The 14101-nt window shown below is 41.2% G+C and overlaps 1 protein-coding gene across 4 annotated transcripts in view; it reads left to right on the top strand.

The window, feature by feature from the left end:
- LOC124612954 (acyl-coenzyme A thioesterase 13-like) overlaps window positions 1-11184 on the top strand; it is a 34388-nt gene extending 23204 nt beyond the window's left edge. For all 4 annotated transcript variants that reach the window (XR_006979585.1, XM_047141472.1, XM_047141474.1 and 1 more), the window contains one exon: window positions 10689-11184. Coding sequence is in view for 3 of the 4 variants with exons in the window: in XM_047141472.1 (XP_046997428.1) it covers window positions 10689-10860 (172 nt within the window). In the remaining variant the exon portion in view is untranslated. The remainder of the gene's footprint in view (window positions 1-10688) is intronic.
- The last annotated feature ends 2917 nt before the right edge of the window (window positions 11185-14101 follow it).

The following is a 14101-nucleotide window of genomic DNA, read 5'->3' as shown; positions in this document are numbered from 1 at the left end:
TATGGAAGCTGCCAATATCCTTTGCACAGTCTATGAGCAATTTGTAGTAAATCGGTGTCTGTGATTTACTTGATTTCATTTGATTTTGAAAGGGAAACTAAAACAGCTTAGGTCTAACCCGCCACTGCCCACACCGAAACCAAGTTTATTGTGCGGTATTGCTCCCTGTATATCTAGTAAAGCCAACCAATGCCCTTAAATAGTTCAAGGAGTCCCTTTGCCAGTTTTTTGTTAGACACAATTTCTTCAGGTCTGGTTGTCCCGAAGATTCTGTATCTTTTGCTGTCCAGTGCCATGCATTTGAAGATTAAATGTGATCCAGTTTCTTCATCCTCATTACAGCTCCTACATTTAGGGTCTTTTTCCGTTATACCCATTGTGTGTAGGTGTTTTTTGAAATTCCCATGGCCAGTCATCAGTCCAGTCTTGAGTTTGATTTCTTTCCTGTTCAATCCCACGACTACAGAGCTTCTTTTAAAAAATGGTTTGGGCATCATTACCTTACCATGTTTTTCTTTATGGACCTTGGTCCAATATTCTACATGCTGTTTCCTAAGCCAGTTCCATAGTTCTAGTTTGATCATAGCCTTGGTGATTGTCAGGACAGGTTCCAGTCCAATAAATGGAGTCATTGCTCCCATCCTGGCCAATCTGTTGGCTTGTTCATTGCCACAGATTCCTGAGTGGCCAGAGACCCACAGTAGGTTTACCCTATTGCTTCCCCCTAGCTCCACCAGAGCCCTGTGGCCTTCTGCAACAACCTTAGATCTCGTTGGAGGTGCTGCTAGTGATTTCAGGGTTGCCTAGCTGTCTGAATATATGTAGATGCTACAGTCCTTGTAGCACCTACGCATATTCTCCTCCACACATTCCCTGATTGCAGTAATTTCTGCTTGGAATACCAAGGCCAGTTTTCGTAGAGAGATGATATCCTCCAGTCTTGGCTAAACCCCATACAACCCTGCCCCAATGCCTTGGTTTGATTTCGACCCATCAGTGAACCAAACAATGTCCCCCATATGGTGTCGAACTGTTTTTTCCCCAGTGCTCCCTGCTTCCAATTATTATATTGTAAGGCTTGTTGAAGCAGTTGGGAGTTTTTATGTAGTCAGCCGGCATTTCCCCAGCCATTCCTATATTTACCTCACTCACTATCTTAGTGTTTGATTCAGGATATCCTAATGAGATCCAGTTTTTACCAGTTTTAAATCTGTATGCCCCAGCTGCTGCCTAAGGTGTAGTGGAGGCATGTCCAGCATGACTTCCATCTCAGCTGTTGGTGTGCTGCTAATTCTGCCTGTTATGGCTAAGCAGGCCAGTCTCTGCATCTTAGCAAGCTCCTTGGCTGCAACCTGCTGTTCTACCTTCTTGCACCACACTACGGCCCCGCAGGAAATCCTAGGTCTAACTACCGTGGTGTATATCCAGTGCATACCTCTGGGGCTTAGGCCCCAGTTTTTATCACAAGCCCTTTTGTACTCACTAGAGTACTTTTTACCTTGGAGCAGATGCTCTTAATGTGAGGGGTCCATGTTAGTTTCTCATCTAAGGTTACCCTAGATGTTTCACTATCCTCTTCACAGTTAGAGTTCCATTGAAGACCTTTAGATTCCAACTTGAGAGTCAGATATACCTCTTCATGAATGTCAACACAACAGTCTTCTTGGGATTAACCCTTAGATCCTGTTTAGTGCTGCAGTCTTGCCCAATGTCCAATCCTCCTTGTGCCATATTTCCAACTGTGTCAGTAAATTTACCAAGTATTACTATGAAAAGGTCATCTGAATATCCTTGGCAGAAGCATTGTCTGGAATTTAGTTCCTCAATGAATTCATTCATCACTAGATTCCACAATAAAAGGGGCAGAACTCCTCCTTGTGGGCAACCTCTAGTGGTGTTAATTACCATCTTTTCATTCATCATGTTAGCCTCTACCTTCCTTCCATTAAGCATGGCCCCGGTCCACCTACATATAGTGGTCCCTAGGTCATGCACCTCCGCTGCCCGTACCATGGAATCGTAGGTGATGTTACTGAAGGCCCCCTTGATATCCAGGAAGATGCAGAGGCTTATTTCTTGGAAAAGTGCTTTCTCCACCCTCCCAACGAGTTGATGGAGAGCTGTCTCACATGATTTGCCTGGTTGATATGCATATTGGTTTGAATGTAGAGGGGCTCTAATTAGTCTCGTCTCCCCAACATATACATTAACCAGTTTTTCCAATGTTGTGAGAATGAAGGAGGACAGACTGATTGGTCTCATATTCTTGGCCTTGGTATGATCAGTTCTCCCTGGCTTGGAATGAAGACAACCTTCACTGTCCTCCAAGCATTGAGAATGATTCCTACTGTTAGGCTAACCCTGAATAACCTGCATAGGACTCTTATGAGACTCTCTCCTGCCTGTTGCAGGAGAGCTGGAAACATTCCATCTGGGCCAGATGACTTGAACGGTTGGAATGTTCCCACTGCCCATTGGATTTTATTGAAGTTCACACACTCCTTGACTGATTTCCAGTCCTCTCTCTGAGTGCCTGAGAACCATTGTCTCTCCGGGATCACATTCTGGTCTGTGTTGTCTGACAGAGCATATTGAGGAAAGTGAGTTTTGAGGAGCATGTGCTGTGTTTGTATATTCCCCATCCTTCTTTCTCAGTGTACCTTCTGGATTGGTTGGTATTCTGGTCAGGATTCTGTGGAGTCTGGCATGAGCAGCTATACTCTCCACTTCTTCACAGAGTGCCTTCCAGAGTGCCTCCATTGCTTGCCTAATTGCAAGGTTGTAGTTGACAAGGACCTCACGGTGTTTAGCCTATTGTCCTTTATGTCTTGCAAGGTTAAACAGTCTTTGTATCTATTTCCTTTGCATTTCCAAGTTATTATTCCAACAAGGCACACTCCTACTTGTGCACTTCTTGATGATTTTTACAGTCGTCCTGACATGAGGTCACTATGGCAGAGGTAACAGCCTCTGCTACTTCCTCAAACTCTACTGGATTCATTATCGAGGTTTTAATTTCCGATAAGCCTAAGCAAGGTCCCTCCTATATGTTTCCCATGTGTTCTCCTGGGATTCATGAAGGTCATGGTCTGTCTGATTCCCATTTCAAGCTTGACTTTAACATACATGTGATCCGATGAGGATGGCTGTAACATCATGTGCCATTGTTTGACATAGCTACCCATCATCATCATCATCATGGAACCAAAGGTTATGTCAATTACTTCTTCCCTTCTGCTATTCCTGAATGTAGGCTCATGGCCCCTATTCAGGACCTCCAAGTTCTTAGCTAAAAGAAAGTCAAGAAGGTGCTCACCTCTACTGTTGGTGTCCTTGCTGCCACACTCTAGGTGCCTTGCTGATGGCTAGCTTCTACCATTCTCCTCACCTCCAAAGGAGCTAGTTTCCTCCTCTGCACCCCAGACAAGACTTTCATATTGATCTGGTTCAACTTCTTGGTTACAGTACCCACTTCTGGCTCAGGTCTAGACCCTGATTTGGTAGTGGGAATGCCTTCCGTCGGTCCTGACCCCAATGTTTGGGTGTCTGAGGTCTCAGTTTGCCCCTCAGTTTGTTTCAATTTATTTTCTTTAGTTGTGTCCGTATTGGTCCCACGAGATTTGGGGATCCACACGGTCCACGCCACGAATACCCCACACGGTGTAAGGCTAATCTCTCAGGGGTGTTGCCCGGTATCCCTGAAGTTCCGTTTGTGACACATCTTGCCATGTACAACACACCCCTCGGCACGGATCGCATCACACCCTGGGTTGGGAAAGGAAATTGGTTAAGGACTAGGAGTGGATAGGGAAGATGGGATGTTGTGGGACACTCTTAGCCTGATCCATCAGCTGAGGCCTTCCCGGCAGTAGGTCCTCTACCTTCGGCATAGCCCTCAGCTTCACGCAGATATGCAAGCCTCTCCACCCGCAGGGACAAGTGGTGTTCCCCCGGAGAGGTGTGCTTTATTTACTGTAGCAAATATTCTAACAAACATACTGTGTTACTTCTAATTTTCCCTTAAAGAGGAGTAGCTCTATATATTATCCACGTTTATCACAAATTAACTCCATTTCCGAGTTTGCTAACAACTGTCATTAATCTCAAAACATTTTAGGAAACTAGTAATTTTTACCATAAGCTTTTATGTCACCTCAATAGGAATCTCATTTTGTGTATTTGTCTCAATTCTTATAGGGAATTAGCAAATTTTTATCTCAACAGATTGAAAGATAATCAGCAGCCTTAACGTATAGTCATTTGTTCACTGCCCTGTAATACAATGAACCATCCAAAATGCAGCTCCACGAGGAATAGTGTTATCAGACATGGGATGAGTTGGTTGACATTTGTAAGTAGCTGCAAATCACCCTGACTGCTGTCAAACAGTCGGCAGCTCATGGTCTTGTGTTCTCGTTTCCCGTATACGGGGTCCCGGGTTCAATTCCCGGCGGGGTCAGGAATTTTCCCTGCCTCGAGATGACTGGGTGTTGTTGTGTCGTCTTCATCATCATCATTCATCCCTATTATGGTCAGAGGAAGGCAATGGCAAACCACCTCCGCTAGGACCTTGCCTAGTCTGCAGTGCAGGTCTCCCGCATTGTTCACTACGCTGCTCGGAGTATGGGACCTCATCATCTTCACTCTCAAACAACTGGCAGCTGCTGCAAATCAGTGTGTTAGAAGAGCTCCTGAGAGTGGTGTACCAGTGATACCTGTACCAAAGGTACTTCAAGCACTACTCTCTCCTGTGGATCCTGTCTCCCCTGCAGAGAGTACAGGATCTGTCATTACTCATCCATTTGACTATGAGTGGCATGTCAATGGTAGATCTAGGCATCCTGTACAGGGTAGATGGGGACCAGGGAGGACTCAAGGTGTTGTATCAATCCCCCTAACCAACAAGTTTGAGCTGCTATCTTTAAGTGAAACTGAAACTGAGGCAGTGGGCCTCACTTCACCTGTGATGGGGGAAACCTGCTTTATCCAGTGTCAAGAGGGGGGAAGTGCAAAAGGGTAAGAGTCTATTAATCATTGGCAGTTCAAATGTATGGCGAATGATGGTCCCCCTTATGGAAATGGCAGCAAGGGACAGGAAAGTATACCAGGTGCACTCAGTGTGTATGCCTGGGGACCTCATTCTCAACATGTTGAAGATGCTATTTTGGCAGCCATGGCCAAATTTCAGATTGTGATGGACATTGGAAGAAATGATGTCTGTCATCAGGACTCCGAGTCATACTTGGTTCATTCCAGTGATTGGCAGAGAATGTTGAGACGACCAGCCTTGTGCAAAGAGTTTTAATGAAGCTCACAATTTTCAGCATTCTCTGCAAGACTGATTATGGCTCTTTGGTTTTGAGTTGAGTTGAGTGGAAGGACTGAACCAGAGAGAGACCTCAAAGGTTCTGTGACAAACTTGACTGCGACCTCATGGAGTTGCACCATAGGGTTGAGAACTGTTGGGTCCCCCCTCGCAAGAAAACACTGAAGTATCAAAAGAAATGCCTCCCAGAGGTGAGAGTATTAAAATCCTGATGGTTAACTGCTGAAGCATTTGCAGCAAAGTGCCAGAGTTTGAAGCACTCATGAAAAGTAGTGAAGCTCACATAATATTAGGTACAGAAAGCTGATTGAAACCTGAAATTGATAGCAGTGAGACTTTTGGGCAAATTTTGCATGTATATTGAAAAGATAGGCAAATGGGAAATGGAGGTGGTGTATTTGTTGCACTAGACAAGGAACTCAAATCCACTGAGATAGGAATTGAAGCTGCATGTGAGATTATTTGACAAGGACTCAGTATCAAGGGTGGGCGTAAAATGATAATAGCATCTTTCTATTGCCTGCCAAAATCATCTCCTGATATAACTGAAAACTTAGAGCAAGCCTCAGTTCACTTGTATGTAAGTTCCTCAATTATACTGTAATTGTCAGTGAAGACTTTAATCATCCAACAATTAATTGGCAAAATTTGCAGTTTTCTTAGTGGGGGGCATGATAAGACATGCTGTGAAATAGTACTAAATACCTTCTCTGAAAACTATCTACAATAGATAGTTAGGAACCAAACTTATGACAGAAATAGATTGGATCTAATGGCAACAAATAGACCTCACATCTCTGAGGATGTCCACATCAAAACTGGTATCAGTGACCATGAAATGGTTGTGGCAACAAGATTACCATGTAAAAAGGACAGCTAAACCAAACACAAAAATATACATGTTCAGTAAACTAGATAAAAAATCAGTAGTGTCATATCTCAATAAGGAACTTGAAACTTTTATCACAGGGCAGGAGCATGTAGAGAAACTTTGGCTCAAGTTTGAAAGAATAGTTGACCATACGCTGGATAGAGATGTACTCAGTGGAACAGTTCATAATGGGAGGGACCCTCCATAGTATACAGTCACTGTAAAGAAACTTCTAAAGAAACAGAGATTACTGCATAACAGGTGTAAAAGAAAACATAGGGCTATAGATAAAGAGATGCTAAGTGAAACACGTTTGGCTGTCAAGAGAGCAATACGTGATGCCTTCGATGATTACCATAGCAGAATATTGTCAAATACATTTCACAAAATCCCGAAGAAATTCTTGTTGTATGTAAAGGCTGTTAGTGCCACCAGAGTTAGTATCCCATCCCTGATGAATTAGACAGGAACTGAAATTGAGGGTAGCAAAGCAAAAGCAGAAATGCTTAACTCCATTTTCAAATATTCCTTTACAAAGGAAAATCCACGAGAATTGCCACAATTTAATTCTCAGAGCACTTGAAATGTGAATGAAATAAGTATTAGTGTCAGTGACATGGAGAAACAGCTGAAATCATCAAAATTGAACAAAGGGCCTGATGGAATCCATGTCAGATTCTATACTGAATTTGTGGCTCAGTTAGCCTCTCTTCTAACTATAATCTGTTGTAGATCCCTCAAACAAAAAACTGTGCCCAGTTCTTGGAAAAAAGCACAGGTTGCACCTGTCTACAAGAAGGGTAGTAGAAGTGGTCCACAAAACTGTTGTCCAATGTCCTTGACATCCATTTTTGTAGAATCTTGGAACATATTCTGAGTGCAAACATAATGAGGCATCTTGAACAGAATTACCTCCTCAATGTCAATCAACATTGATTCCAAAAACATCGACCATGTGAAACCCAACTCACACTTTTCTCACATGACATACTGAAAGCTTTGGATCAAGGCAATCAGGGAGCTATAGTATTTCTTGATTTCCAAAAAGCATTTGACTCAGTACCACACCTACACTTGTCAAAAATATGATCATATGGGTGTCAAGAGAAATTTGTGACTGGATTGAGGACGTTTTGGTAGGAGGATGCAGCATGTTATCTTCGATGGAGATTCATCGTAAGATGCAGAAGTAACTTCAGGTGTGCCTCAGGGAAATGTGTTGCGTTCTTTGCATTCATGTTGTACAGGCAATATTAATAGCAAACTCAGACTTTTTGCAGGTGATGCAGTTATCTATAACAAAGTACTACCTGAAAGAAGGTGCATAAATATTCAGTCAGATCTTGAGAAGATTTCAAAGTGGGGCAAAAATTGGAAACTTGCTTTAAATTTTCATAAATGTGAAATTGTGCATTCACAAAATGAAAAAATGTATCATATGACTATAATATCAATGAGTCACTATTGTAATCATCCAACTCATACAAATACCTGGGTGGAACACTCAGTGAGATATGAAGTGGAATTACCACATATGCTCAGTCGTGGGTAAAGCAGCTGGCAGACTTTGGTTACTGGTAGAATACTGGAGAAGTGCAATAAGTCTACAAATGAGACTGTTTACAAATCATTCACACAATCAGTTCTAGAATATTGCTCAAGTGTGCGGGACTCATAGCAAATAGGACTAAGAGGGGATATTGAATGTATGCAGAGAATGGCAACACAAATGGTCACAGGTTTGTTGGACACATGGGAGAGTGTCCCAGAGATATTGGAGGAACTGAACTGGAAGACTCTTGAAGATAGACGTGAACTATTCCGAGAAAGTCTGTTAACAGAGTTTCAAGAATAAGCTTTAAATAATGACTCTAGGAATGTACTACAATCCCCTGCATATTGCTCACAGAGGGATCATGAGGATACGATTAGAATAATTACAGCACACACAGAGGCATTCAAACAATCCTTCATCAGTGCTCCATATGTGAATGGGATGGGAAGAAACCCTAATAATTGGTACAATGGGATGTAACTTCATCCATGTACCTCATGGTGGTTTGCAGAGTATACATCTACATCTACATTTAAACTCCGCAAGCCACCCAACGGTGTGTGGTGGAGGGCACTTTACGTGCCACTGTCATTACCTCCCTTTCCTGTTCCAGTCGCGTATGGTTCGCGGGAAGAACGACTGTCTGAAAGCCTCCGTGTGCGCTCTAATCTCTCTAATTTTACATTTGTGATCTCCTCGGGAGGTATAAGTAGGGGGAAGCAATATATTCGATACCTCATCCAGAAACGCACCCTCTCGAAACCTGGCGAGCAAGCTACACCGCGATGCAGAGCGCCTCTCTTGCAGAGTCTGCCACTTGAGTTCATTAAACATCTCCGTAACGCTATCACGGTTACCAAATAACCCTGTGACGAAACGCGCCGCTTTTCTTTGGATCTTCTCTATCTCCTCTGCCAACCCGATCTGGTACAGATCCCACACTGATGAGCAATACTCAAGTATAGGTCGAACGAGTGTTTTGTAAGCCACCTCCTTTGTTGATGGACTACATTTTCTAAGGACTCTCCCAATGAATCTCAACCTGGCACCTGCCTTACCAACAATTAATTTTATATGATCATTCCACTTCAAATCGTTCCGCACGCATACTCCAAGATATTTTACAGAAGTAACTGCTACCAGTGTATGTTCCGCTATCATATAATCATACAATAAAGGATCCTTCTTTCTATGTATTCACAATACATTACATTTGTCTATGTTAAGGGTCAGTTGCCACTCCCTGCACCAAGTGCCTATCCACTGTAGATCTTCCTGCATTTCGCTGCAATTTTCTAATGCTGCAACTTCTCTGTACACTACAGCATCATCCGCGAAAAGCCGCATGGGACTTCCGACACTATCTACATATAGTTGTAACTGGAGCAGTTCAGATTTCTTCAGTTAAGTCTGTGAATTTCTTTGATTGACACTTGGTACCTGCCAGAACACTTGGACATAGTTGTGACATTGTACAGTGTGAACAAAGCTGATGTCCTTCAAGCTGAATGGTCTTTGGTGACAGTAATATTGCAAAGAATACTAGGTTTGGTACTTGTGTGCTAACTTTTTGAAAACTGAAACACTCAGTAAGAATGGTCCAAATGAATCCAAACTCAGAGAATGTGTGTTTTCTTAAGTAACTGAGAAGTTCAATGACTAAAGAGTGGCCTGTCAGACAAAGTGAAAACATGTTAGGAAGTTCCAGATTTACTTGTTGACATCTGAGAGCACAATATCAGCAGATGAGTCAGTTTCCAATAATGCAGAATGACCTGTCTCTGGGGAGTGATTTTTGTCTGGGCCTGGTTGGTGATGTGCATACTATTCTGTTGACTTCCATAGTCAAAATACTACTAACAATTCAGACAAAGTTGAGTATGTGACTGCCATTATAAATATTCTGAATGAAAAAATGTTACTTGGATCACTCTCATCTCTGCCTGTTCTGCAGCATATTATTCCACGCTTGATCCATTTGAAGAAAAATCATCCTGAAAATTAAACCAGCAATAGCATTCATGTGTTCCATGTAGCCTGAAGTATTTATAGCTTCTGTGCAATGGAAACCATTGTAATGGCAGGAATGTCATGAGTCCAGCTTGTTGCAGTTGGCTTTGAACCTTGAATGCAAACTAGTCTTCATCCATTCCTGAGCTATAGTGTTGAGTGAGCACTGCCGATAAAGGCATCTGGTCTATTTCTCAGTGCAAATGAGGCAGTCACCCCACACCTTGGTCTCATTGTGTTCTTCAGTACACATTCTTTGCTGTGTATTATGCTATCCACTGGTTCCTTCATTTCATTGTTGCCTGTATTCCTGGTCATGCTGCCTTGTTTGAACTCTTTCACATGCTGCTTATAAAACTCCTGAATACTGATGAGTCAAACTGGCACATTCTATCAGATTGACACTTTATGTCACACCTCCTCATGTGCCAAACTTGGCATCACACAGACTGTGACGGGACATGGGACAATGTCTTATGGGTGTTACAAATATCTGTCTCTCTGAAATCACTTATAGATAGCATACTGTTCCATGCAACATTCAACAACGGATTTGTGTGAGTAATTTTGTATATAAAGTTGTGTAATCTTTTCACTAATGTGGCTGTGATGATGCTGCATGATCACATCTTCATTTGGAATAGTGTATGCATGCTTGTTTTAAGCTGTTTTTGGATGAACGCTGATTGTATTTTCAACAATGTGTATGAAATATATCTTAATTCACTTCTTCTGTCTTTCATTTCTCTCTTACATGTACTATGAAGAAAATTGTTATTTGTATACTTTTTTTTTGTAAATTTGCCCATGTAAACTGCCTGAAGAAATTTGATAAACTTATTGATTAAAAATGTGGTGAAATTGTTCTAAGATATTAAATGTTACTGAACTAAAGAACAACACTTTCAATATTTCTGTATTTTCAGTTACTTCAAGCCAGCAACAACAGGTGACGAAGTCATAATAGATGCAAGAACAATTCGTGCAGGAAAGAAAATGGCATTCTTAGAGGTTGATCTTATAAAGAAAAAAACAGGAGAATTACTTGTAAGAGGTTCACATGCAGTATTTATTGTTTCACAAAAAACCATTTCATAGATTTTTTTCAGTATTTCAAATTGCATTAAAATACTGAAATTATTTTTGATGTTCCTAGATGTATGATGTAAATTCTAACAGAATTGTGTAAGACAGCTGTACTTTTTAGTTCTATTTTAGTGTGCACCACAGAGCATCACAGATGGAGATCTACTGCTGTGATATATTTATGAATGTTGAAGTATACTGTATTGTTGTTACACTTTTCTGTGCCGTTGTATGTATGTTTTAAAAAGTATGATGGAGAAAAATATTGTTTACTATATTAGTTGGTTCTAAACAGTATACCTTGGTTGGTTAGTAAAGAAGTACTGTATCATAAAATATATGTGTTATTAACATATATCTATATACATCACTAACCCTCCACCCTTCCCAACTCCTCCAGATTTCTGCTGCCATCCCACATGATAGTTGCATTCTGGTCCAGAATTGGCAGTCGTGTGTGTGTGTGTGTGTGTGTGTGTGTGTGTGTGTGTGTGAGAGAGAGAGAGAGAGAGAGAGAGAGAGAGAGAGAGAGAGAGAGAGAGAGAGGGAGGGAGGGGTGGGGGTGGGGATGCTTACTTGTGTGTATGAATGGTGTGTGTTTCTCTTTTGCTGATAAATGTTGTGGCCAAAAGCTTTGTGTAAGTGTCTTTTAATTGTGCCTGTCTGCAATTTAATGTGCCATCTTTATGATAAGTAGCAATTTATCTTTTCCTATAAAACTAAACGAAAAGAATTATCTCACAGTCAGGGGAGAGGTGATATATTACAATTAGAGACCTTAGATCCTTCACCAGATATCAGTGGACATTACTCAGGGTTTTATCCTATCACGTATCAGCACCATGAACAGACCGCGAGATCGTTGCCAGCTTCCCTCCCTTCAAACTGCAACAATTTTGTAGCAGCAGAAAATTTGTGGTGAAGTGTTTTGAAGCAGATGGTACAGTCAAAAAGAAATCTTTTTTAAATATATTTTTTACTAGTTTCATAATAATTTTCCTCTCAAACTAAAACATATTAAATCAAACGATTCTAAAATGATGTCATGTGCAACAACTGGCATAAAGAATTCTTGCAAACAAAATATTCAGCAGAGTGTGCACTGATATGAAACTTCATGGTGGGTTAAGACTGGGTGCTGGACCAGGACTTGGACTCGGGAGTGTTGCCTTTCATGGGCAAGTGCTCTACCAACTGAGCTACACAGGCGCGACTCATGACCCATCCTCATAGCTTCATTGAGGCACTGACAGAAGTAAAGCTGTTAGGGTTGGTTGTGAGTCATGCTTGGGTGGCTCTACTGGTAGAGCACTTGCCCACAAAAGGCAAAGTCTCAGTATGGTACACAGATTTGATCCACCAGGGAGTTTCTGTAAAGATCAATTTATAAAAGATTAATATATTTTCAGGGAAGGATCCAAATTCTCTCTGATGCTTAGCATGACTTAAGGAAGAATAAATCCATAAATAGTGCTTTGTATGAGCACATATTCTCCATCTTAGGTGCCTAGGTGTAAAACCCAAAAACTGGTTGAGGTCTTCCTTCATTTGCCAAAAGCATTTTAATTCAAAAACTACATAATTTTGTTAACTGCAGTCCTGTGGTATCAGAGGCATTCCTTTGAGCTGGTTCAGCTAATATCTTACAAACAGGAAGCAGAAAGTAGCAATAAAAAACGATTATGGGCATACTGGAACTTTCTACTCTGATTATGAAGATATCACATGATATGTGCCCTGTAGTGCAGTACTTGGGCCAGTCCTGTTCCTTCTGTAAAATAAACAACTCATTGTTGAGCATCAGTGCCACTACCAGTACACTATTTGCACATGATACCAGTGTCCTCCTTAGTAAGTGAAATGATCATGAACTTCTAGCCCATCTTGTGCCTCCTTTTCTATTTGGATATAATTTACTTGTGCTGCTGTTAGTGTTTTGGATACATGTGCAATTGGTTGTTGTGTAGTACCACCAGGGGACTTAAGTGACAGAACAGTATCCATCCTGAATTATAAAGCATCCATTGGCCAGACTAAAGGTTTTTTACTGTAAATGTGGCCAGGCAGCTTCAAGAATGCCGTCTGACTAATGGAGGACTGCTGTAACTTGATTTCTTTTTTCTTTTTAAGCTGATTGACAGGGTATGGTACCGGTGCAGCATTTGGTGTAAATTTGCCGTAGTAATTTATCTTGCTTGAAAATGAAAGCAGCTCCTTCAAATATTTGGGTGCGTGGATATCATTAATCACTTTAATGTGGGTCTGATACCATCATTTCTTAGTACATGGACAAGGTACTGAATCCTCAGTTAGGAAAAAACTTCTCTTACTTAATTTACATTTGAGTCCATGAACTCTGATGTTAATCAACTGCACCTCGTTAGACCCAGCAAATATAATGTCATCTAGATAGTTCATAGCTTTAGGTACCGCTGTTTAACCTGCTCTAAGTATTTTTGAAATATTGGAAGAGCACTTGCAACAATAATCTATTGTGTTGATATTGTTAGAAAGGTGTACTGACTGCCATGATGGAATCAGATAATCATCTATGTTACAGTGAGATGTTTCAGATGGTATCAAATCAGCAAGATGACACATGGAGCCATTATGATTTTTTAATTACAACTATAGTCATTACCCATTGTCTAGATTCAATGGTTGTCACAAAACCTGATGCCCCTAAATGATCAAGTTCCTCTTCAAGTGTATCATCATCATGATCATCATCATCATCATCAACAACAACAACAACAACAACATAATCATCATGAACAGTTTCCAGCCCCAGTCTGGGTCTGTTTGGAAGTTAAGCCTCACTATCTGGTGCTGTTTTCCACCATATTTCTCTGTCTTTAATGTCATCCAAATTTAGGAAATGCTCAAAGTGCTCCGTCCACACTATCTTCAGTGTTTCTTTGTTATTAATCTCATTCCAATTTCTAGCCATCATTTTCGCATCCTCTCTCAAACCTCTCCTCTTACCTTTGACCATTCCACACAGGTCTTTCTTTGTTCTTCTGCTGTCTTCCTTCATCATGTTTGTTCATTATTCCACTCACTTTCTTCTCTCCTCAGCTACTGTCTTATTTGCTTCTTTCTCCTTTTCCTTGTACTCCTCTCTTGCAAATTCAGTCCTTTCTCAGAACCACAGCCTGAAGGCCTTGTTCTTTCTTCCCACTACCTCCTTCACTCTTTCATTCCACCATGATGTTTCCATCATGATGTCTCCTTCCACCATTTTCTTCCACTT

This window comes from Schistocerca americana, chromosome 4 (assembly GCF_021461395.2).
Source record: "Schistocerca americana isolate TAMUIC-IGC-003095 chromosome 4, iqSchAmer2.1, whole genome shotgun sequence".
Taxonomy (NCBI): domain Eukaryota; kingdom Metazoa; phylum Arthropoda; class Insecta; order Orthoptera; family Acrididae; genus Schistocerca; species Schistocerca americana.
The sequence above is the reverse complement of the archived record's forward strand: the minus strand, read 5'-3'. Positions and strand labels throughout refer to the sequence as shown.